Source organism: Amblyomma mixtum, chromosome 5 (assembly GCF_055824585.1).
Source record: "Amblyomma mixtum isolate Tamu chromosome 5, ASM5582458v1, whole genome shotgun sequence".
Lineage (NCBI taxonomy): Eukaryota > Metazoa > Arthropoda > Arachnida > Ixodida > Ixodidae > Amblyomma > Amblyomma mixtum.
The window spans coordinates 160798572-160822541 of NC_143016.1; the positions used below are offsets into that span (position 1 = coordinate 160798572).

Sequence of the window (23970 nt, forward strand, 5' to 3'; positions counted from 1 at the left end):
AGCAGAATACAGCTCTCAGGCTTTCGCCTTTCACCACTTTAGCCGCTAAAGTTCCTCGTAATTTTTGGCTCGAACTAATGAACCGATTGGCACCAAATTTTTCTCCCGGCATCCTCACGTCACCAACATTCCATTATAACCACTTTCACACGATATTTCTTTGTAGTTATTTCCGGGCACTTTTGTAGCACGTTATTTGCGGGCACAAACCCGCCGTCATAGTCTAGTAATGCTTTCGCATTCATAATTTCGACCACCTGGAGATCTTTAGCGTGCGCTTACATCGTACAGCACACGGGCGCCTTTGAATTTCGCCTCCATCGAAGCCCGCGCACCGTGGCCTGATTCGAACCCAGGAACTCCGGCTCAGAGGTCGAGCGCCAGTATTCTAATGTTTATGTAAAAACATAGTGACAGCCGTCGAGTGTACTTTCATTAACTGCACGCGGACCAAGGATCCCCTATATGTCCATAAAATAATCATGGTACCCTAGCGATGGAGCCGGTCCGATATTGACCAATTTTATAAACAAGTGACTGGTTCAGTGCACAGGGCTTCTGTATACATGAGCGGTCTGAGCAGAAGACACTTTGAGAAAAATGTTGTTTTTGTCTTTGTAGGCACTATGGTCCCTTTGTATGAATAATCAGTCCAATAAACCTCTTCAAAACTTTTTTTTGGCCAGGGTTCGTGCGTCGTGGGTGAGAGAGAGAGAGAAACTTTATTGCAACAGGAATTTGGAGCACGCCCTAGGGGTCCCCCGCACGACCCCACTGCCCTTAAGTTTTTATGTTGCTAAGGTCCATAACACTCGCAGCACGGCCGGTGGCGATGGTCACCACGGCCGGGTCCGCCGAGAGCAGCAGGGTCTCCCAGTCCTCCCTGGTCTTGAGGTTCTCTAAGTCCCGCGGGGGTGGGTCCGCCGGGCAGAGGGAAATGATGTAAAGGAAAGAGGCGCAGGGTTCTGGGTATAGGGCGCATGCCAGAGCGGGGAAGGAGGGATGATAGCGGGCTAGGTTAAGGGGTTAGGGCAGAGTGTGTGTCTAGCCTGCGCCAGAGTGTTGCGGGTTTGTTATCTAGGGAGGGGTGGGGTGGGGTGTAGAGCTGGCGTGAGGCTCTGTATGCCTGGGTCCGCTCACTGAATGAGTGCATGCGCTCCTTCGTGAATCCCCGATCAGAGGCCACCTGAGCCCGGTTTAAAGAACCTCGGGATTAAAGGTTGGCGGTCTCGTTTCCGGGAATCCCGGAGTGCGCAGGCACTCATATCAGCTCCACTTGGCGGGGTGGAGGTGCATCCGGCGAGCCCAGTATGTCAAAAGTAGGGACATGAACTCGGCCCCAAGCAAAATTTTGAATCGCAGTTTTAGAGTCACTTAAAATATACCGGGCTTCCATGCGAGTGATAGCAAGTGCAGTGGCGGCTTCCTCTGCAGCCTCTGGGGACGTGTCTGGAGGGAGAGGTAGCGTGAGGAGGGTGGATGAAGAGGGGTCCACCACAGCTGATGTCGCTTCATCACCCGTGCAGGCAGCGTCCACCCATACGGCGTCCGGCTCGGAGCCCTACGCTCGATGGAGTGCCTTCGCACGGGCTCTGCGGCGCTGCTCATGATACGACTGGTGCATATTGCTTGGGAGTGGCTTGATGAGGAGCTCCCGGTGAAGGTGCCGTGGGATAGTGAGGAGGGTTGGGTCGTTGGCCGGTATTCTGATTCCGAGGGAGTGCCGGATATACCGGCCTGTGGAGGTTTGTGTGAGCCTGATGTATTGGGCTTGTCGGTGGGCTTCCACCCGTTCCCCGATCGCATTGTGGAGACCCAGGCCTAGTAATCTGTCTGTGGAGTGTTGAGGGGCAGATGAAGTGCTACCTCGAATACCTTGCGAATCAAGGCATCCAAAGCGTTTATGTCACGTTTGGATAGTTGTAGGTATGGGGTAGTGTACAACACACGGCTGAGGACAAAGGCATGAATGAGGCGACATAGATCGCGCTCCTTGATGCCTCTATGATGTCCGGAACCCTGCGGATGAGGTGCGATATTGCGCATACAACCTACTTTAGTTTCTTGATGGTGGTGGTGTTCTTGCCATCGTTCTGGATGTGCAGGCTCAATATATGGAGGGTGTCAAGCTCTGGTACCGGGTCACCATTGAGTTCAATGGCAATGGGGGAGAGGTGGGAGCGGCGGTTCTTAGGCCGGATGAGGACCAGTTCGTACTTCTCTGGGAAGCAAGACAGTCCGACGTTCCGTGCGTAAATTTGGTTAAGGGTGGCAGCTTCAAGTAAAGTGTTCTCTGTGTATGCCGATGATATCACCCTGTGGACCACCCACGGCAGTGTCAGCCTGCCAGCATTCATGTGATGCTGGAAACGAATGAGCCGCGTAAGAGCATGCCTAAATATTCAGTGGCGAACAGTTATGTTAATGTGCATGGAATACGACATCAATAGCCTTTCAACTGCGCTTATGTATCAGTGAGTACCACATTAAAGACATTTGATGTTTTATTCAAATTGTGATTTAAGTTTACTTTAGGAAAAATATTTTCTTCAGAGTAGCGCAAAACCAGGACGACGGACAAAAGGGGAGAGAACACACCCACAACACAGGCGCTAACGTCCGACTGACGAAGAAAGCCAAAACCAACCAGGTGAATGGAACCTGTGCAAAAGTAGCGCATGCGCTGACCTAAGAGAAAACATAAATCCAAAAAAAGATGCGATTAAAAATGGGAGATCACGGACGTTTTGAAACACAAGAAGGACAGCTCTCGTTTAGACAAGGAAATGGACAGTGTGCTAACACAGTTATCAATAAAGGCAGCAATCTGTGCAGCTTCCACAATTTCGCAAGTTAGCTTATCTCTACTCTTGTCAACGACTGAGTATTTATCCAAAAAAGGCACGCACTTGCAATCTCTGCAATGCAAAGCTAGATTGCTGCCGGTATATGTCTTCATGTTGTTATTGTGCTTTCGAAGCCTATCGTTCAGGCACCTACCAGATTGTACAATATACTGCTTGCCACAAGAGAGCGGAATATTGTCGCAATGCCCTCAGTACATTTAACAAACCTTTTCCTGTGGCGGATGGTGCACTGCTGCTTTTGGGAGCGATGTGCGGAGGGCAGGGATCTTTTGCATAACACACTGAGTTTCTCTGGGGCTGAAAACACCACGCGAGCGTTTGCCTTTTTTCCTATTTTCTTGAGATTGTGCGCGACACAATGGACGTAAGGAATGACAACCACCTTGCTCTTCCTTTCTTCTGTGGTGTTACGTTTTTTCCGGACTTTCTTTTTCAGGAGGTTTTCGGCGACTGAACCCGAGAAATCCTTAGGGTACCCTGCTTCGAGGAACCTTGCGTGTTGTTCACGACAGCAAGATGTGCATTGGTGGGGGAATGACTTTTCAAAGTCGTTTTCCATCCAGAGGTTAATAATGCATCGTTTCACGAGTTTAGAATGATCTGGTGTGTATAGTAGAAGCGGTTTGTTGGCACGAGGTGAATAGCACCAGCAAAGGTGGTTGTCTATGAATTCAAGCCGAATATTAAGAAATCTTATCTCAGAGTCAGTAGGCATTTCTTGTGTTATGGATCAGTACCGACATGCCCAAATTGCCACCCAGGTGAATTATTTTCATTCTTCTCTTCTTTATCAGTCTTCGCTTCCTTGCTTCTCCCATCTTCTACTCAAGCATTCTTAAGTATCCTTCATCATCATCATCACCATCTTTCATCATCATCATCAGTCTGACTACGCCCACTGCAGGGCAAAGGCCTTACCAATCTCTCTCCAATTGACCCGGTTGTTTGCCAGTTACGGCCACCGTATCCTCGCAAACTTCTTAATTTAATCAGCCCACCAAACATTCTGCAGCCCCCTTCTACGCTTGCCTTTTCTTGGAGTCCACTGCGTTACCCTTAAGAACCAGCGGTTATCTTGCCTTCGCATTACATGGCCTGCCCTGCATTACATGGACTGAAAAAAAGCATGATCAATGTGTTAAACAGGCAGACAAGAACAGTGGGGCTAAAAATTAGCATGCAGAAAACCAAATGTTCAACATTCTAGCAAGGTAACAGCAGTTTGCAGTTGGTAGCGAGGTGCTGGAAGTAGTAAGAGAATACCTACTTAAGGCAGGTAGTGACCGCTGATCCGGTTCATGAGAGGGAAATAACTAGAAGAATAGGAATGGCATGGAGCGCATATCGCAGGTTCTCTCCGATCATAAACTCGACCTCATCATCCAGAGACACTTCGAGCACCCCTCCTGCAAAACAACAGCGTACCACAGACGCCACACGCCTCCCGTGCACCACGAAATAGACGCTAAATTAGCAGCGCTCGAAGCCAAATTTGGCCACAAATTCAAAAAAGAGCTAGACGCCCGCCTCATAGCCAGGTTCAATCACCTTGCCGCCACCCTCACCAAAGAACTTGAGCAGCGCATGTACGCTATGCTTACCAAGATGATGGAGCTCTTGGAACAAAATCTTACCCATAGCATCACCCAACTTCAAACCCCCTCCACTCCCCCCATCCTACCTCCGCAAGCACAAACCACCTCTCCTGAGCCACACATACCAATTCACACCCCTCTTATTACCCTCCTCAATCTCCCCACCATCCAACATGGCGGGGGGGGACACTAATTATCTCCCCATTTTAACTTGGAACTGCCGCGGCTTCCGGGCAAAGCGCGCACCTCTGCAACTTCTCTTTCCCACTATCACACCCACGCCCCACATACTTCTCCAGGAGACTGCACACCGAGCAACCCTCCCCAGCTACACATCTACACACTCGGATGCCACTAACACACCCGCGGCGTCGACAGTCTTCCACCGCAGCCTCACCTACAAAACTCATCACATCACGTCCGAGACGCCCTGCGTGATCACAGAACTTATACATCACACACATTCACTTCCTTCTCTATTTATAGCAAACTTATACCACCCCCCCCCCCCCCGTCCCTGCCGATGGCCCCGCTAGAATCACTTCTGCGAAAGCTACACCATCTAGCAGGGAAACATCCCCTACTCATCGGTGGAGACTTTAAGAATCAGCATACTGACTGGGGATACACAACCACGACACATCGAGGTCGCAAGCTCTGGCTGCTCCTGCAGAACCTCCAACTTACTGTCCGCAACACGTTTCAGACGCCTACGCGGATCGGCAACAGTGTCACCATGGACACCAGTCCGGACCTTACGCTGAGCCGCTGTATCTGCGGCGTTACCTGGAACAGAACACAACATACACTGGGCAGTGATCATTACATTTTACAAATCACTGTCCCATACAAACCACCCCATCATGCAAATTCAACACACAAACTCATTAACTGGGATGCCTTTCGCGCTGCACGCACCGCCCTCCCGGACACTCCCATCGCGGACGTCGACGCATGGGTGAAATCACTCACGCATGATGTTCACGACAACAAGCGACACATTCAAACTACAACCGAAACACTTACCCTTGACAGACGCCTAGCCCACCTTTGGGAGGCTTATCACAGCATCCTGGAACGCTGGAAAGGCAACAAACACAACAGAACGCTTAAAAAGCGGCTGGCCGCGCTGCAGCCACAAATCCAACAGCACTCTGAGGAGCTCTGCCGATCAAACTGGGGACAGATATGTAACGGCATCGCCGGAAACCTGTCCAGCAAACGCGCATGGCAACTCCTTCGACACCTCATTGACCGCACACGCACCAAATCAGCAATACAGCACCACGTGACACGCCTCACACATAAACACATTGACGATCCCGACACCCTTCTAGACACACTTCGAACCACATACACCTCTCCAGGTGCCCCCATACTTGAACCCCACTACACAGGACAAGCAAATCCTACAATCGAAACCGACATCACGGAGACGGAAGTCAGAGCGGCCCTCCTGATTCTCCGCGCCAACTCCGCACCAGGTGCAGACCAAAGCACAAACTCCATGCTCCGTAATCTGGATGACCAATCGATCACCCACATTACGAAATACTTCAAGCAGTGCTGGAGGGAGGGTAACCTCCCGCAGTCCTGGCGCCACGCAAAGGTAATATTCATACCTAAACACAACAAACCACTTACACTTCAAAACCTTCGCCCGAGTTCGCTAACCTCATGCCTCGGGAAGTTCCTCGAGCATGTTGTGTAAGCGAGACTCGCAAGTCACATGGCGGACAACAATCTTTACCCCCATAGCATGGTGAGATTTCGCCCCCATCTATCCGCACAGGACGCCATGCTGCAACTCACACACGACCTTTTTGAGCCGCGTCTTCAAGGTCACACCATGCTTTGAATCTTACCAAAGCTTTTGATCGCGTTGATCATAAGGCGATCATGACTGCCCTTTCCCCATTGAATGTGGGTGTGTGCACGTACGCTTTCATTCAAGCATTCCTCACTGATCGCACGGCTGAGATACACTTCGGCCTCCTGTCTTCCCCCTCCTATACGTTTCAGAGTATCGGCACCCCTCAAGGGTCAATCCTTTCCCCCTTTCTCTTTAACATTAACCTCATCCCCCTCGCCCGAAAATTGGCAACTGTTCCCTACCTGAAGCACACTCTTTATGCCCACGATAACACCCTATGGACCACCCACGGTAGTGACGGCGACATAGAGAACACCTTACAAGAAGCAGCCACCCTCACCCAAAATTGCGCACGGACCATCGGACTGTCTTGCTCCCCAGAGAAGTCCGAACTGCTCCTCATCCGGCCTAAGAACCACCGCTGTCCCCGCTCCCCCATATCTATTGAACTGAATGGTGACCCGGTACCTGAGGTTGGCACCCTCCGTGTATTGGGCCTGCACATCCAGAACGATGTCAAAAACACCACTACCCTCAAGAAACTTAAGCAGGTTGTAGGCGCGATATCGAACCTCATCCGCAGGGTTTCGGGACATCATAGAGGCATGAAGGAGCGCGGCCTATGTCGCCTCATTCATGCCTTTGTCCTCAGCCGTGTGCTGTACAGTACCCCATACTTAGAACTATCCAAACATGACAGACAGATTGCTAGGCCTAGGCCTCCACAACACAATTGGGGAACTGGCGCAGGCCCACCGACAGGACCAATACATCAGGCTCACACAAACTTCCACAGGTCGGTATATCCTGGACTCCCTCGGAATCAGAATACCGGCCAACGACCCAACCCTCCTCGCCATCCCACGACCGCTTCACCGGGATCTTCTCATCAGGCCGCTCCCGAGGAATATTGACCCGTCCCACCATGAGCAGCGCCGCAGAGCCTGTGCGAAGGCACTCCATCGAGCGTACGGCTCCGAGCGGGACGCCGTATGGGTGGACGCTGCCTGTACGGGTGATGAAACGACAGCTGCTGCGGTGGACTCCTCTTCATCCACCCTCCTCACGCTACCTCTCCCTCCAGACATCTCCCCAGAGGGTGTATAGGAAGCCGCCATTGCGCTTGCTATCACTCGCACGGAAGCCCGGCATATTTTAAGTGACTCTAAAACAGCGATTCTAAATTTTTCTCAAGGCCGAGTTCATGTCCCTGCTTCTGACTTACTGGACTCGCCTAATGCACCCCCGCCCCGCCAAGTGGAGCTGATATGGGTTCCTGCGCACTCCGGGAATCCCGGAAACGAGGCCGCCAACCTTTCAGCCCGAGGTTCTTTAAACAGGGCTCAGGTGGCCTCGGGTCGGGGATTCACGAAGGAGCGCATGCACTCATTCAGTGAGCTGACCCAGGCATACAGAGCCTCACGCCAGCTCTAACCCCCGCCTAAACCCTTCCTAGGTAACAAACACGCAACACTCTGGCGCAGACTACAGACATACACTCTCCCCTCACCCCTTAACCTAGCCCACTATCATCCCTCCTTCCCCACTCCGGCATGCGCCCTATGCCCCGAACCATTCACCTCTTCTCTCCACATCCTTTCCCTCTGCCCGGCAAACCCTCTCCCGGCGCGACCTAGAGAACCTCAAAACCAGGGAGGACTGGGAGACTCTGCTGCGCTCGGAGGACGCGGCCGTGCAGACCATCGCCACCGGCCAGGCTGCCAGTGTTATCGACCTTAGGAACATAAACACTTGAGTGCAGTGGGGTGGTGCGGGAACCCTGGGGCGTGCCCGGAATTCCTGTTGAAATAAAGTTTTTCTCTTTCTCCCTCTCTCTCCGATCATGAATCGCAGTATACCAATATCCCTCAAGAAAATGTATTCAAACGCTGCTTACCGGTACTCACCTATGGGGAAGAAATGTTGAGGCTAACAAAGAGGGTTCAGCTTAAGTTAAGGACTACGCAGCCAGCTATGGAAAGAAAAATGATAGGTGAAACGTTGAGAAATCGGAAACGAGCGGAGGGGGCGAGGGAATAAACGCGGGATAATCACATCCTAGTCGAAATCAAGAGGAATAAGCGGACTTAATTATCTTTATTAATGCGAAAAGCATAGAGGGGCCATGGGGAGAAATCTTCGCGCAGGCGTGATGCATTATACAAAGGCGTGATGCGTGAGAGGAGGACAGCGCAAACAAAATGAAACAACGATGAGGCAGCAATCGAATATCCACCGTTAACACACCTAACAAAGGTCGCCGGTTCGAATCTCTGCCGCGACGCAGGCTCTAACTGAAGTAGTAAATTGATGCTGCACGAAACGCTCACTCGTATGGCACCATTCGGAACATATGCGGCCAAAGTGTGGAACCGGTACCGAACCTGAACCGGAAACCGGAATCGCACGCGTATATTTCGCCGGCACCGAACCGAACCCATATTTTTTTCGCCAGCTTGAATCAACCCGAGCCGAAACGATTCAAAGGGAGCGTTCCGAACCGGTTCGGGACTCGGTTCAGCCCATGTTTTTTTTTTCACCCCGGCATAATATTCTTTTCACGCAAAATGAGATGAGCCAGCGCGTCGACTTACCCATAGAAAGCTGTCTGTGCTAGACAGTGCGAAAATGGCGCCCAATCTATGCGACCATAAACCGGAAGGAAGTCCGGTACCTATAAAGAAAGTTAACTGGCGCTTCTGTAATGTGCTTTCGGCAATTATGCAACACTGTACGCCATCGCCATCATCATCAGCCTTACTCCGCCCACTACAGGGCAAAGACCTCTCCCATGTGTCTCCAATTAACCCTTTCCTTCGCCAGTTGCACGCCAGACTGATGTGAAATGTGATGTGTCCTTGGACCTAATTAAAGGCGCATTCGCCAGCGTCAACCACGAAGAAATGCTGGACCACCTCATTCACACAAACTGTGGCCACAAAACATACTATTATATAACACAGTTTCTTACCGACCGCCAAGCCTATATACGCACAAAAGAATCGGAACACGGGCCATGCACCATTGGCTCGAGGGGAACACCTCAACAACGCGATCTTGTCTACCCTCCTCTCCAATTTGGCAATGCTTCATCTTCCCTCCTGTCTTCTCTGTCCGAGATACATCATGATCTTTATGCGGATATCACAATCTGCGCCAAAGAAGGTAACCTGGGCCACGTGGAATCCTGCCTCCAAGAAGCGGTTACTCTAGTCCACGAGTACGTGGCCTACTGCGGACTCCATTGCACTCCAGCTAAATCAGAATTTGCGCACGTACGATCCTTCCCTGGGGACACAACTTCGCTTCTTTAACGTGCACTGACATCGCACAGCACACGGGCCTCTAGAATTTCGCCTTCAAGAAATTCCCCAGGTGGTCAAAATTTCCGGAGCCCTTCACTACGGCGTCTCTCATAGCCTCAGTCGCTTTGGGACGTTAAACCCCAATAAACCAAACCAAACCAACTTCGCTTCGCATCAGTCTCCCCTCGGGACTGATCCGGGAGGCCAAGGAGATCCACGTCCTTGGCCTGTTCATCCACCACCAACGCAGAGCCGCCACCACCCTGGCCAAACTTCGCACGGTGGAGGACCAGGTGGGCCGCATGGCCCGCCGAGTCTCCAAAAAGCGGGGCGGACTACGAAGCAAGGATGCACTGCGGCTTGCCAATGCTTTCGTAACGAGTATAATCCTCTCCTCAACCGCTAGTTGCACCTGCGCAAACACGATGATGACCAACTGGAGGTCATCCACCGGAAAGTCATCAAGCGAAGCGGGCTCTCGACCTCCCGGTCGCCACGTCCAACCAGACACTTCTGGACTTGGGCGTGGTGAACACTTTCTTGGAGCTTCGAAAAGCCCACTTAGTCAACCAATACACGCGTCTTGCACCGACCACATCCGGTCGCCGCCTCTTGCACCGGCTACACATCAAACACGACTACCATATTAAGGAACGGGAGAGTGCCAGAATCCTGGAGACGCGCCCCCAGGGTCCGACTTCTTCCCAGCAACATGTCCTCAGAAGACCATAGCGGTCGTCGCTCGCCACGCGCGGAAGCGTTGGCGCGATACTGTGTTCACCAACACCATGTGTATTACGTGGACGCTGCCGGCCTGTACCACGGGTGGCGCTACATGGCCACAGTCGTACACGACACAAACACAATTAACAGGCTCACTTTCAAAGCCTATAGCGCAACACACACGGAGGATATTGCCATTGCTCTGGCTCTCACTAATCCCAAGTCGAAACACATAATCGCCGAATCGGGAGGGGCCTGTCGGAACTATGAGCTGGAATGGGCTCCCCCGCTTGCCTGGCGAATGCTGCAATTACGCTGCCGATACGAAGATACAACTCCACGTAACCTGATTTGGCCCCCGGTCACCAGGGGTTCCACGGAAACGAACAGGCCGATCAGCCTGCCCGCGCACTCTCTCCTCGGGCTATCCCTGTCCTTGGAAGCCTACTCAAAATCAGACAATCTAGCGCTTACATTCAAACACATCATCAATTACTACAAGGAGGAGCACCGGCGCTACCCGGCCCCTTGTAAGGGACTGGATGGCGCTGACCAGCGCCTACTCGTCAAATTCTCGCAAACACTCTACTGTGCCCGGTGGTACTTAGGCATTTCAATACATCCTTTGATGGCGCGTGCCAGTTCTGTGGAGAGGTGGCTGACACCTTCGACATGGTTTGAGCGTGCCAATAAAACACATCTATCCCCCCCAACCCCACCAGAGAGAACTGGGAAGCGGCCCTCCTCGGCTGTCAAGACCTAAAGACCCAAAAGGCCTTGGTTCCACGGACGTGGGCGGCGTTGCTGATCAATAGGGCCCCGCAATAGGGGTTCCACCTTGTATTGTGAACGGGAAGGTCCAATAGTGCATTACCCTAATCACCACTATGTAAAAAAAAAAATTGGAGGCTTATCAAGGTTAAGCCCAGTGGATGCGAAGCATGTTAAGCAGCTGCCTCAGTGTGGATGGGGCTGAGTAACGGAGACGTGGTTTTAGGTTTATCGCCGTACTTTATTCTTTGCAGCCCGACAAACACACTCTTATGGTCCGTAAATGCATGACTCTTGGTTTGCACGTCACTTATTCTTCGCGTTCTTCATCGGTTTCCATAGCACGCTGCAGCCTTCGTTTTGCATTCCTATTATTAACGTCCTTAGCGTTTGGAGGCATCTTGACCGCATACACGCCCGGCGCAAAGACGCTGGCGCGGTTGCGGGCACAGAGACTGACGCGACGGCGGGCGCGCGCCGCTTCATCCCTGGCGTGACGTCACATATCATGTGATGCAGCGATGGTGGCGCCGCCGCCGCGTCGCGCGCGACAGCGCGAACCGAAGCGTGGAGGCCTCCGCCGGGCGACGTCCGACGGCGCGATATGAGGCCCCATCTGCAGCCGGTGTGACGTCATCACGTGACGTCACATCATGTGATCTCACTTCAAGGTCAATGGTGGCCACCGCCGGGAGGCGACCAACGGCGCGATATGAGGCCCCGTCTGCAGCCGGTGTGACGTCATCACGTGACGTCATGTCACGTGACCCCACTTCAGGGTCAATGGTGGCCACCGTCGGGCGTCGCGCGAAGGCCCGAAACCTACGTTAATATGCTTCGCATAATAACAGAAGATAAGCGTTTTTCACCACCACTTTGGGATGTTAAGCCGTTATAAACCACACCAAACATATTGCCTCAGCTTCTTGACACAAAAAAATGGTTTTGGAGCGAAGGGAATGGCGCAGTAATTGTCTCACATTTCAGTGGACACTCGCTTGCTGCCGCCCACGCCAATTCGAGAATCATCACGGACTCCCGAAAAGCATGTGATCGCTACTTGGCAGGGGAGATCTCCCCCTTAGCCGCTTGTATTCTAAGACGAACTACCACTGATCCAACACCGAAAAGAATCATTTGGGCTCTTGGCCACCAGGGCTTACGGGGTAATGAGGCCGCTTACGCGGCTGCCTCAGCGCTTACTCACCGGGCTCCTCATCCCAGCTCTTCTGGCTCGGAGGCAAACCAGCCGCTGCTTCGGTTCAGGGGAATCATAACACATTATAATGACAACCACCGCCTTTCCCCAGCCCCTGCCAAGGGGCTGAGTAAGACGGAGAAGTGAACTTTAAGACGCCTGCAGAAAGGTTACAAGCAGCTGAAGTTAAGCTGCTGGCCTATGCAGATGACGTTGCAGTATTTACGGTTGATCAGGGGAGCATAAGTGAAGCTGTCGGGTGTGTACGCGCGTTCAGCGAAGTCACAGGTAGCGGGGTTAACTGGTCCAAGTGCTTGGGCTCTGGCATGGATGGTGGCCATCCCTCCCGGACCATTTCGCCAACGTACCGTGGGCGACGACCCCGGGCAAGTATTTGGGCGTTCCGCTCGATGCTTATCGCGATAGCGATGAGTATTGGAAAGAGCAAACTAAAGACGCACGTGACCGAGCTGGGAAATGGAAAGGCACCAGCCTTTCAATTTTCTCCAGAGCTACAGTCTGCAATCTTTTTTTTTATTAGCAAACTCTGGTATGTGATGCAGGTTTTGCATTGCTCGCGTGTGAACGTTCAGAAGCTACACAGGATTTTTGCAGTTTTCATATGGGCGTCCGAATGGGAACGTTGTAGCAGAACGAACCTGTTCCGGCGGGTAAAAGACGGGGGGCTAGGGCTAGGGCACCTCTTTTTAAGGCAGCTGGTGAAGCGTTTTTTTGTTTTTTCGCGACGTCACAGACCCGTTCTTGCGCACCGTGTGCCAAGTGAAGCTGCGGCGATTGCTGCCGGAGTTTGTGGTATCCACAGAAGAGCTCTCTGGTGGAACTTTTGGTTACTACAAAGAGAATTTGTAGCAAGCGTTCGGTTTCTTTCGGCACGTTTTTCCACCGATTATTTGTGGAAAAGTAAAAGGAAAAAGTTGTGCAATGATCTTTGTGATATTGTTTTCCCAGAGCCCATGTACAGGGCCTTGTGCAGTGGTGGCCCGGGAGGGGATGTTTTAAAAAGGGTGAAGAAAATGCAGGTACCACCAGGAGTAAAGACTTTCTTTTTTAAGTTACACACCGGGACGTTACCAGTTAAAAAGTTTCTAGAGGGAAAGGATTTTTTTTACCGTGGGGATCGAACTGCTTAATTTGTAAACAGCCTGAAACAATAGACCATGTTTTTTTGCATTGCTGGGAAGGGGTTTATTTTTGGGACGTGTTACAAAGGACCATAAAGAAAGAGCTACCACTTGACGCGCACGGAATTCGCTATTTAAGCACTGATAATGAGGATGGGGCACCTTTTGATCTCATAATGCTCTTGGGCCTCCACTGTATATGGCGCTCCAGAATGGCAGCCTACCATTGTGACAAAGACGCACGACCGGCCCGGATTTATTTTCGGAAAAGCATGGACTGGTTTCTTGCAATCCAAAAAGAAGCTACGGAGCCTCCCTTGTGGCTCTCAAGACTAGAGCCGTTGTGTATGTTGCGGGAATTTTAAGCTGACGAAGCCAGTCTCGTGCTGGCTGACCACGACAGTGTCGTATGTATATAGCGTTATGTGTATTTTTGTTGTGCAATGTCATGAGCCAAAGCCAGGCAATAAAGAAAAAAAAATACGGGTACTCTACTCCGTCCTGCAATCATCAAACATTATGATCTTAACACGGATGGGCGATGCCCGCACTGTAGGGATACCTGTGATATCTTCCCCATGGCGTGGGCATGTACTCAAAATCCGCATCTCCCCCCTTTTCCTACGCCTTCCCGAGAGACATGGGAGACTGCCCTCTCAACTGGTCCTTGTTTCCTTCCCAAAGGGCTCTGGTGAATCAGGCGCGAGACGGGGCCTCGTAATGCAGCGTCCCGGACTAGGGACGCCGACCATGTAGCGGGGCCACTCTATGGCTCCCAAACTCTATTCCACCAATTAAATGTTCACCACCACCACCAACCACAGAGTAAGGGAAGGGATAAAATAGGGAGTGAAAGAAGGAAGAGGAGCCGTAGTGGAGGCCTGGAGAATAATTCTGACCATCTGGGGGGAGAGAGAGAGAAACAACTTTATTGCCATAGATTGGCGGGATTTAGGGCAGGTGGGCTTGGTGTGGCCCCCAGGTGGGGGCGACTTCCTGGGCCCACGAAATGAGTGCCAGTTGGATGCTATTGTCTGGCCTTTTGAGGAGTTGGTTCCATCCGTCTTCGGAGGGAGCTGGCAGTAAGGTTCGAGGGGGCGGATTTCCCGCGCAACCCCAGAGGATGTGAGCCTGGGTGGCGATTTCTCCCTGGTAACAATTTTGGCAGACGGGGTCGTATTCCCCGTCTGTGATGAGTGAAAGTCTAGAATGGCTAAGGATAGAGTGCGTCTGCAGCCTGCGGAGCAAGCTGGCTTGCGCTCGATTCAAGTCGGGGTGTGGAGGCGTGAACTGGCGTCTCATCTCTCTGTAGAGGTTGGTAATTTCGGCAAAGGTCTGGGGAGCCTCGGCAATAGCGTCTGGGTCCGTGGGGCCGGCCGCCCGGTTGGTTGGTCCTCGGGCTAGTCGGTCGACCCCTTCGTTTCCAGAGTTTCCCGCGTGGGCGGGTACCCAGACCAGGTTGATCTTATGGTTGGGAGTGCAGCCGCGAAGGATGCGTGCAGCGGGGTGGCAGATAAAACCTTCCGAGTAATTTTGTATTGCTCTTTTGGAGTCGGTGAGGACTGTGCGCGTACGTGGGTCAGCGATGGCCAGCGCGATGGCGGTTTCTTCTGCCGCTGTCGGAGAGTGAGCTACTATTGTGGCGGCGGTGACGAGAGTAGACTGTGGCGTGGTTGCACAAGCCACGAATGTGTTTGCACTTTGCTGTGCAGCATCTACGTATATTGCGTGTTCGTCGGCAAGGTATGGGGCATCTAGTGCTTGGGCTTTCAGCTGACGGCGCGTATCATGGCGGCCAGGTAGCATGTTTTTGGGGATTGGTTTTATAACTAGGCGGCTATAGACCCCTATCGGAATGGGCGTCGTGGGGTGGACGTCGCCTATGGGGTTGATGTTGAGACGGTCAAGTATGAGCCGCCCGTGTTTAGTGCGGGAGAGGCGGTGGATTTGGGCGGTCTTGTCTGCCTCTATGAGTTCTGTGAGCATGTTGTAGATGCCGAGTTGGAGGAGGTGGTGTGTGCTGGCGTACTGAGGTAGCCCCAGTGCCGCTTTGTACGCTGAACGTATAATGCTGTTCACAGCTTCCTCGTCCTTCCGGCGGAGGTGATAGTAGGGGTAGGAGTAGACTATCCTGCTAATGAGGAAAGCTTGCGTGAGCCGACAGAGGTCATCCTCCTTCATACCTCTGCGGCGGGTGCTGATGCGGCGTATAAGGCCGTTGATCTGATTGGCTGTGGTGCGGAGGCGCTGAATGGCCTCCGAGTTTTGCGTGTTGTTCTGTATTAACATACCCAGAACGCGGATGGTGCGGACCGGAGATATGGGATGTGTGTCGACTTGAAGCACAATAGGTTCTTGCGGGTCGGGGACGGGCAGGCGAGCTCGTCTGTCCCTGATGACTAGTAATTCGGACTTCGTGGAGGAGCATGTGAGCCCGTTCGCCTGTACAAAGGAGTGTACTTTATCGATTGCTGTTTGGAGGGAGTTTTGGATTTCCCCGTCAGAGCCAGAGTTGGTCCATAGGGTAATGTCATCGGCATATATTGAGTGTTTAATGTGAGGTACCTCTTCCAGGAGCGGAGGGAGGCCTCTCATTGTAGTGTTGAAAAGGAACGGAGATAGGGCTGCTCCTTGTGGTGTTCCTCGGGTGCCTAGTGTGATCTTCTCGCTGTGGAGGTCTGCAATGTGAAGTTCTGCTGTACGGTTATGAAGAAAGTCGGCGATGTAGTTGTAAGTGCGAGTGCCTACAATCATTTGTGAGAGGTTTGCCAGGATGGAAGCATGTGACACGTTGTCGAAAGCCTTGCTGACATCTAGGCTTAGGATGGTTCGTGCAGCTCGGATGGGTCTCGGATCGAGGATGTCGTGTTGGATTTGCCACATAATTTCTTGAGTGGAGAGGCCGGTTCTGAAGCCGATCATAGTGGGGGGAAAAAGGTCCTCTTGGTCTACGTGTGTGTGGAGTCTATTGAGTATGACGTGTTCCATGACCTTTCCCAGGCAGGACGTGAGCGAGATGGACCGAAGGTTGCCCAGCTCGAGTCGTTTGCCTGGCTTAGGTATGAAAATCACTTTGGCATGCTTCCAAGTGTCTGGAAGGCGACCCTCATGCCAGTGTTGGTTGAAGAGGTCCGTGAGTGCCTCGACGGACTGATCTTCGAGGTTACGAAGCATCTTGTTGGTTATGTGGTCGTCGCCAGCGGCCGCGGTGGTTTTAATCTGGTTGAGGGCGGCGCGGACTTCTGCCGTGATGTCGGCGTCCATGTTGGTGTTCTGAGCACCCGTGTATCCTGAAGGGATGGGAATTTCAGTGGAAGTATTGATGTATTTGTCTTTCAGGGTAGCGAGGAGTTCCTCATTTGTTCCCTGAAAAGCGTGTATGACACGGGTGAGGTTCTTGTGAGATGTGGATTTGGTGTGAGTTGGGTCCAGTAGATTTCTGAGCAAGAACCACGAGTTTTTGTATCCTAACTGGCCGTTAAGACGGTCGCAGGTTTGATGCCATTGCTCCTGACTCAGTTTGACGGAGTAAGCTTCGACCTCTCGCTCGAGGCGAACGAGACGGAGCTTGAGGGGTCGATTGTGTTTTTGGTGGAGCCAGCGAGCCCTAAGACTGCGCTGGGCCTCCCACATGTGTATGAGTTTGGCGTCGGGAGAGGGGCCATCTTCGTTCTGGGTAGTCGTGGAGGTGGCATTGGCGGTGTCTTTGAGAAGCGAGTTCGTCCATGCGTCCAGGTCGTCTATGGGGGCCGAAGTGCGTTTGGCGCGCACATATCGGAAGGCGTCCCAGTTAGTGTGCCTGATTGTTCGGTTGGGGGCTTTGCTGTGTGTAGCCGTGAAGGTTGTGCTGAGAACATAGTGGTCGCTACCTATGTTCATGCCGAGGTTTTCACAGCGTGCGTCTGGGATGTTGCGGGCGAAAGTGAGATCGGGGCAGCTGTCCTGTGTGACACTGTTTCCAATGCGAGTAGGCCTGTTGGGGTCTAGGAGTAGTGTCAGGCCCAGTGTTTGGGCTGTCTCCCACACTTTGGCTCCCTTACGACCGCATGCTTTGCGGGGGTAGCCCCACTCGGTATGCGGCGCGTTGAAGTCACCTAAGATGGGTAGCATCCCTGTTTGTGCAATCGCGCAGGCCTTACGAACGAGGGTTGCCACTCGTGTGCTTTTGTCGCTAGGGGGGCTGTAGACGTTGAGGATGTGGAGCGGGGCTTGTGAGCGACTGTTCGGTAGGACCTGTACGAAAGTGTGCGGAACCTCGGGGTAACTAAGGTCTATATGATTAGCTGCTAATTTCGGTGGACCAGGATGGCGGTGTTGTGCCGCTGGTCTGGTGTCGTTTGTTGGTTATATGCGGCGTAGCTGGTAAGTTCCGTGTCCATGTATGTTTCCTGAAGTGCAATGATGTGGGGGGTGTGCGGCTGGGCCTGCAGGGTGTGCTCCAAGGCTCGCCGCTTCACCTTGAAGCCCCTGCAGTTCCATTGCCAAACTGTGAAGGGGGAGCTAGCCATCGCGTTTCCCGTAGGGTTCGGGGCGCTGTGATAGCGCGACGGGTGATTTAAGAATGCCGCCTGCACGTGAGCGCGCGGTTGCACTCTCCGATGTGGCGACAATAATGGGTGCTGGGTAGTTAGGAGGGGTTGTCGACTTCAAACGGGTTGCTGATGTCGGGGGATTCGTGAGGGTATCGAGTCTGGCATTAAGGGTTTGGATGTTGGCTGCCATTGTGGCGCAGCTTTCTACTAGACGGTCAATGGTGGGGGCGAGTCGAAGGAGGGCGCCCTCGAATTGGGCCATTCGCGCATCAGCTGCCTCGAATTTGGCATCTATTTCTGCTTGTGAGGAGGGGGGAGGTGCTTTACGCTTCGTGCGCTTAGGCTGCTCAGTGTCCATGCGTGGATCACCTACAGGGTCGGATGTGGGAGCGTGAGCCACCTGCTGCGGTTGCAATTTGGGGTTTGCCTGTGCTGATTCTAGGCTATGGATTTTAGCGTTTGCTTTGGCCAATTGTAGCTGTAGTTCCTTGACCATGTCTGCCAGCTCCCTTACCTGTGAATCTGGTGGAGAAGCGGTGACTTGTGCAGGAGTCTTCCATCCAACTTGTTTGGCTGCTTTGGTCTCCGGCCGGGCTTGAGAGCTGGCCCGAGAGCTGCGTGAGGCGGATGTGGAACGGCTGCGAGTGCGGCTGCAAGGGCTGTCGCTGCCGTCGCTGCCAAGAGGGGGGAAGGAGCCGTCCCGCAGTAGGTTGTGGTCGCCGCGTTTGCGGTCTCGGGACCGGGACTGGCGTCCAGGGTTTGCCGAGTTGGAGCCGGTATCGGTGTCAGTGACCGACGGGGAAGACTTGGGCCGAGTGGAGGACGTGAACCGGTATTTGCAGCTTCTGCTGCCTGTAGGGTGGGCGCCTTTGCAGACGATACATGTGTTAGGATAAAAGAACAATTCAAAAGACGTTTATTCGTCTTTCCGTTACAAAGGAGCTCTGGGTTAACAAAACGCCGTGTTGCTTGTTTCGTGTCCAACACCTGAGTCTGTTGTTCTTCACGCGCCGCGCGAGCGCTCGTCCTCCTCATCCTCTCCTCACATCACTCTCTCCTCCCACGGGCGGCTCGGGTTGCTCGGACTCAAAGTTCGGGTTGCTCGCCCTCCGGCGAAGGATCTCCGTCGGCGGGGATGAGCTGGCGCTCACATTCGGCCATCCTGTGCCACCGACCGCCCCGGTCGGAATCGTCCTCGCGGCCCGATTCTTCCGAACTTGTCTCGTGGAATTCCCGGTCCCAAAGCTTCAGCTTGTCAACCGGTACAATACTGCTGTAAGCTCTTCGCCTTTGCCGCCCCGTAGGCACGTTTTCGATGCGGTAGCGGTCGTTGGGAAGCCTTTCTCGGATGATATACGGTCCTTTGTATTTTTCTTTCAGTTTCCTTGACTCCCCACTTGCTGCCGGTTCTCGCTCAACTAGTACAACATCTCCGGGATTGTATGTCGGCGCTTCCAACCGCTTCCTGTTGTACCGCTCCTGTTGCTTGCGTTGGTCTTCTCGGATATTTTCCGCCGCTGCGGCTCGCCTGGTTTCAACTTCATGGTCAAATTCCTCGGCGAGGGCATCTTCCACGGTGTCGCCCTTGATGACTCGCGGCCTGAAGTTGAAGAGCAGTCCGAACGGAGTAGTTTTAGTGGCTTTGTGGAGCGTATTGTTTATGCCCCACATAACCTGAGGCAACGCAGAGTCTCAGTCTTTGCCGTTTGCATCTTTCGTCAAGCTTGCCACTGCCGGGGTTATCATGCGATTATATCTTTCTACTTGCCCGTTAGCTCGCGGAGTGGCAGTAGCGTTTTTGACGTGCACGATGTTGTAAGTTTCGCACGCTGCTTTGAATTTGGCACTTGTATAAGCAGTTCCGCGGTCCGTGATCACCATAGCCGGTGGGCAAAAGATTCCTGCCACATCGTGTAGAAACTGCGCCGCTGGTGCAGCTGATGTATTGCGGACTGCACGCAACAGTACGAACTTTGTGAAAGAGTCGACGACTACAATTATGTAGGCGTTTCCGGACTTGCTTCTTACAAATGGGCCTAGGTGATCGATGTGTATTGATCGAAATGGCTTGTCGCCCTTGTCAATGCTGTGAAGTTTGCCCGGTCTCTTTCCAGATGGCGTCTTGTGGAAAAGACATTCGATGCAAGAAGCTATCTATCTTCTAACGTAACGCTTCATGCTGGAAACCAATACCTTTCCCTAAGTTTCTTCAAGGTTTTCTCCACTCCAAAATGGCCAATGTCATCATGACATGTCCTGACGATTCTCCAGCGAGTCTGGTCTGGAACTACCCACAGCAGTCCTTCGTTCGAGTCGGTTTCTTGGTTCTTCTTGAATACTATGCCGTTACGCAACCGGTATTCGTTTTTGATGCGCCCGTCTTCTTTGGATAGGTCTTTTTTTTCTAGCCTTTCCTTCAAAGCTTGAACCTTTGGATCATTCAGCTGGGCAACGGTTAGCACGTCTTCTGTCGCTATGCATGTTGCAAGGACGTGAAGGCCAGGAACAATATCCGTCTCTTCTGGAGGGTCGTATGCAGAGCGGCTTAGTGCATCAACGTGAGCCATTGCCGCCCCCTTACGATATTCCATGTCGAAGGTGAACTCTTGCAGTCGCAGCCACCATCTGCCAATACGGGGAAGCAGATTCCTTTTGCTCATCGTTGCCCGTACTGCGTTGCAGTCAGTGACCACCTTGAAGTTCATCCCGATTAGGTACACTCGAAACTTTTCTAACGCCCAAACAACCGCAAGTGCTTCTAGTTCGTATGAGTGGTATCTCTCTTCGTAGTCAGTTGTCCGCCGGCTTGCGTAGATGACAGGATGAAGCTGCCCATCTGCTTGTTCTTGCAGAAGTATTGCTCCTAGGCCGTCTTTGCTGGCATCCGTGTGCACCTCTGTTCTTGCGTCGAACGCGAAATACGCCAAAACTGGCCTTTCAGTCAACATCTTCAGTTCAGTGAACGCGGCTTCGTGCACTGAAGTCCACTTCCAAACTGCGTCCTTAGACGTCAGTCGCGTTAGAGGTTTAGCAGTGCTGGCGAACCCTTTTACAAATCTTCGAAAATAGCTTGCCAGACCCAAAAACTGACGCACCTGGTGTACATTCCTTGGTTCGGGAAAGTCAGCGACGCTCTGGATCTTTAAACTTCCGGGTCGCACTCCTCTGGCAGAAATGTCGTAGCCAAGGTAATCGACTTTCTCGAAGAAGAAACGGCACTTGCTTAATCGCAGCGTTAATCCCGCTCCACGGAGGACATCCAAAAGCATTCTCAGGTGGTCAAGCCCCTCTTCCACGGTCGTTGTGGGCAGCAGGATGTCATCCATGTAGGCGAGAGCCACGGTGTACCGTAGGGGACCCAGTACAGCGTTGATCATTCTCTGGAACACTGCCGGTGCGTTGGCCAAGCCAAATGGCATTCGAACGAATTCATAATGACCGTCTGGAGTAACGAACACAGTCCTGTGTCTCGATTCCTCGGTCATAGGAATTTGATAGTAGCCTGACGCAAGATCTAGGCTCGTGAAGAAGCATTTCCCTCTCAGACGGTCCAGTTGATCCTCAATTAAAGGCAGTGGATACCGGTCCTTTTTTGTGACATGGTTGAGGGTACGGTAGTCCACGCAAATTCGTTGCTCCCCTGTCTTTTTTCGCACCAGTAGGATAGGACTTGCATAATCCGATTTGGAGTCGACAACAATGCCAGCTTGCTTTAGTTCTTCAATCATTTCTTTTGTGTGTGCCCGTTCGGCGTAAGAGAGTCGGTAGGGACGAAATTTCACTGGCTTCAGCGTTGTTAGCTCAATGCTCATTTCAGCGGCATTTGTGCAGCCAATCTCTGAAACGGTGGTTGCGAAGCAGTCCTGATACTCAAAAATAAGCTGTTCGAGCTTTGCACGTCCCTCAGGAGCAACACCAGGACCTACTTGAATCTCTTCGCTCGGTATCAATAAGGGCTGGTCAGTGCTAATGTCCGACTCACCCTCTCGTGGCGATGTATCGTCTGGGTAGCAAATTTCCGCTCGTGCGACTCGTTCGTTCTGTTTGATGGTCAGTTCATGATTGGAAATGTTCATTATAGGGACTACTGTTTCGTTGGTCCCGTCAACGCTGAGGACACAGCGTGGTATGCAATGCTCTCGACCTTCTTGGCACCTGAGCTGCATGTCCACGAAGACATCTGAGCGTGGTGCGCTACCAGTGGCGTAGAGCTTAACGAAACCCACGTATTTTGGGGGCACAACCGTTGTTTCCTTCGCCCATAGGCACACAGGTCGTTCTGGGAGCTCTGGAATTTCAATGGACTGAAGCGTGTCGTCTCTATTGTCCTCGTTCCTGTGCTCCTCAAAAATCCGCACTGTGTTCTTCCGCCTCACAATCGTGATGTGTGGTTGCTCGGTGAAAGGTTGGCCCACAAGTAGGGGTATGGACTGTGACGCGTCCGGCACGACCAGCACGGGAACGTCCGCTGTAGCTTGGTCGACCGTGAGGGTGATGTTCGTTTCCCCACACGGTGTCACATGTCCGGACCCGTAGCCCCCGATAGTGAACGGCTTTGTCAACTTCGTGTAAGCGACTCCGATTCGGTTGGCATCCTCCTTCCGCAGAGTTACGCATTGGCTACCGAGATCGACGTATGCTCGTATGTCGCAGCCGTTCGCTTTCGCCATCATAAAGTACTTTTCGTTCGCCTCTTCAGAGGCTCGGAGGTCAAAGCCCAACACGTTCTGAGCGACGCGCGCTCCTCTCTCCGTTTTTGCCCTGCAGTCTTTTTCTCCGTGGCCCACTCGTTCGCAAGCGTTGCATCTCGCCTTTCGCTGTGGGGCCGGGCAATTGAGGGACACGTGACCGTACTCGCTGCAGTTGAAGCAGAGGGGCTCTCCTCTTTCATTCCATGGCGGCTTCCTCCTCGCCTTCGGAGAAAGGTTCTTGTGGTCGGTCGTGTTCAAGGCCGACGCCATTGCTTCGCTTTTGTTGCCATGGGCATTGGCATATGCGAGGAAACGAGAGTAGTTCGGGGGACCACTTGATTTTGAACTTTTGGAGGCAGTGTTTCCCAATCTTTCTTCGAGGCGTTTCAGGCAGTGAAGAAGGTCTTCTGGCGACTGGTACGTGCGTACGCTCACTGCTCTAATCACGTCGTCATCATATAGCCCCGTGATGAGGTATTCAATGCAAGCTTCATCTGTGAGGTTGCAACGGCGAGCTTTCGAGAGCTTGTCGTAGTAATAACACTCGATGAGCTCACCGCGCTTTTGCCGTCGCTCCTGCATTTCCCGATGGAGTCGTTGGAATCCCGCTGTCGTGGGGAAGGCGCGCTTAATTTCTTCTTTCCATTCCGGCCATGTTTTGTTGATGGAAGAGAGGGAGTCATACCATGTCTTTGCAGGCCCTTCCAACCTCGAGAGTGCGTTTCCAGATGTCAGCCGGTCGGACCAATGGTAGACTTGTGCCAAGTCGTCCACGCGTCTTATCCAAGCGTCTACTGTCGGAGAGCTGGATGACACTGGATCAAACGATGGCACTAACCGAGCTGTCTCTCCCGCGCCGATGATGGGTGTGGCCGCTGCTTGCTGTGTCTGAAGCAAGGCAATTCCATTGATCGCTTCTCTCACTGCGGCCTGAACGCTGGCCTGCAGGATTTCCGCCACGTTAATTGTTGACGGGGATAAGTTTCCACTTGTCACCACGTTGTCGGATCTGCCTTCACTTGAGTCGTCGGCGTCGTCGTTCCCGCCATCGTTGCTCGGTCGTCCGCCATCTTCGTTTGCCATATCCGTTGAAGATGCTCCGGTGCGGGTGACAGGCATGGTGGGGCTTGCCGGTTAACTTCGTAAGTTCGGGCGAACGTTGACTCTATCCCACTTCTGAATTGTTAGGATAAAAGAACAATTCAAAAGACGTTTATTCGTCTTTCCGTTACAAAGGAGCTCTGGGTTAATAAGAGGCCGTGTTGCTTGTTTC

The 23970-nt window shown here is 52.6% G+C and overlaps 1 protein-coding gene across 1 annotated transcript; it reads right to left on the bottom strand.

The window, feature by feature from the left end:
• Positions 1-780: 780 nt before the first annotated feature.
• LOC149344314 (uncharacterized) lies at positions 781-23951 on the bottom strand. Its single transcript, XM_089547208.1, has 3 exons — positions 20302-23951; positions 19404-19606; positions 781-965 (listed from the first exon to the last, which is right to left on the bottom strand). Exons 1-3 carry the CDS (start codon positions 23814-23816, stop codon positions 781-783), a joined length of 3903 nt encoding a protein of 1300 aa, XP_089403334.1. The 5' UTR covers positions 23817-23951.
• Between the last annotated feature and the right edge of the window lie 19 nt (positions 23952-23970).

What these genes read in the sequence shown, in the direction of transcription:
- LOC149344314 (XM_089547208.1), bottom strand. Translation starts at nt 23,816, where the DNA reads ATGCCTGTCACCCGCACCGGAGCATCTTCAACGGATATGGCAAACGAA. An exon ending in GACTCGAACGAAGGACTGCT is followed by an intron (nt 19,607 to 20,301) that starts GTGGGTAGTTCC and finishes CTTCAACTTCAG; the next exon opens with GCCGCGAGTCATCAAGGGCG. An exon ending in TGAGCGAGAACCGGCAGCAA is followed by an intron (nt 966 to 19,403) that starts GTGGGGAGTCAA and finishes CCCTATACCCAG; the next exon opens with AACCCTGCGCCTCTTTCCTT.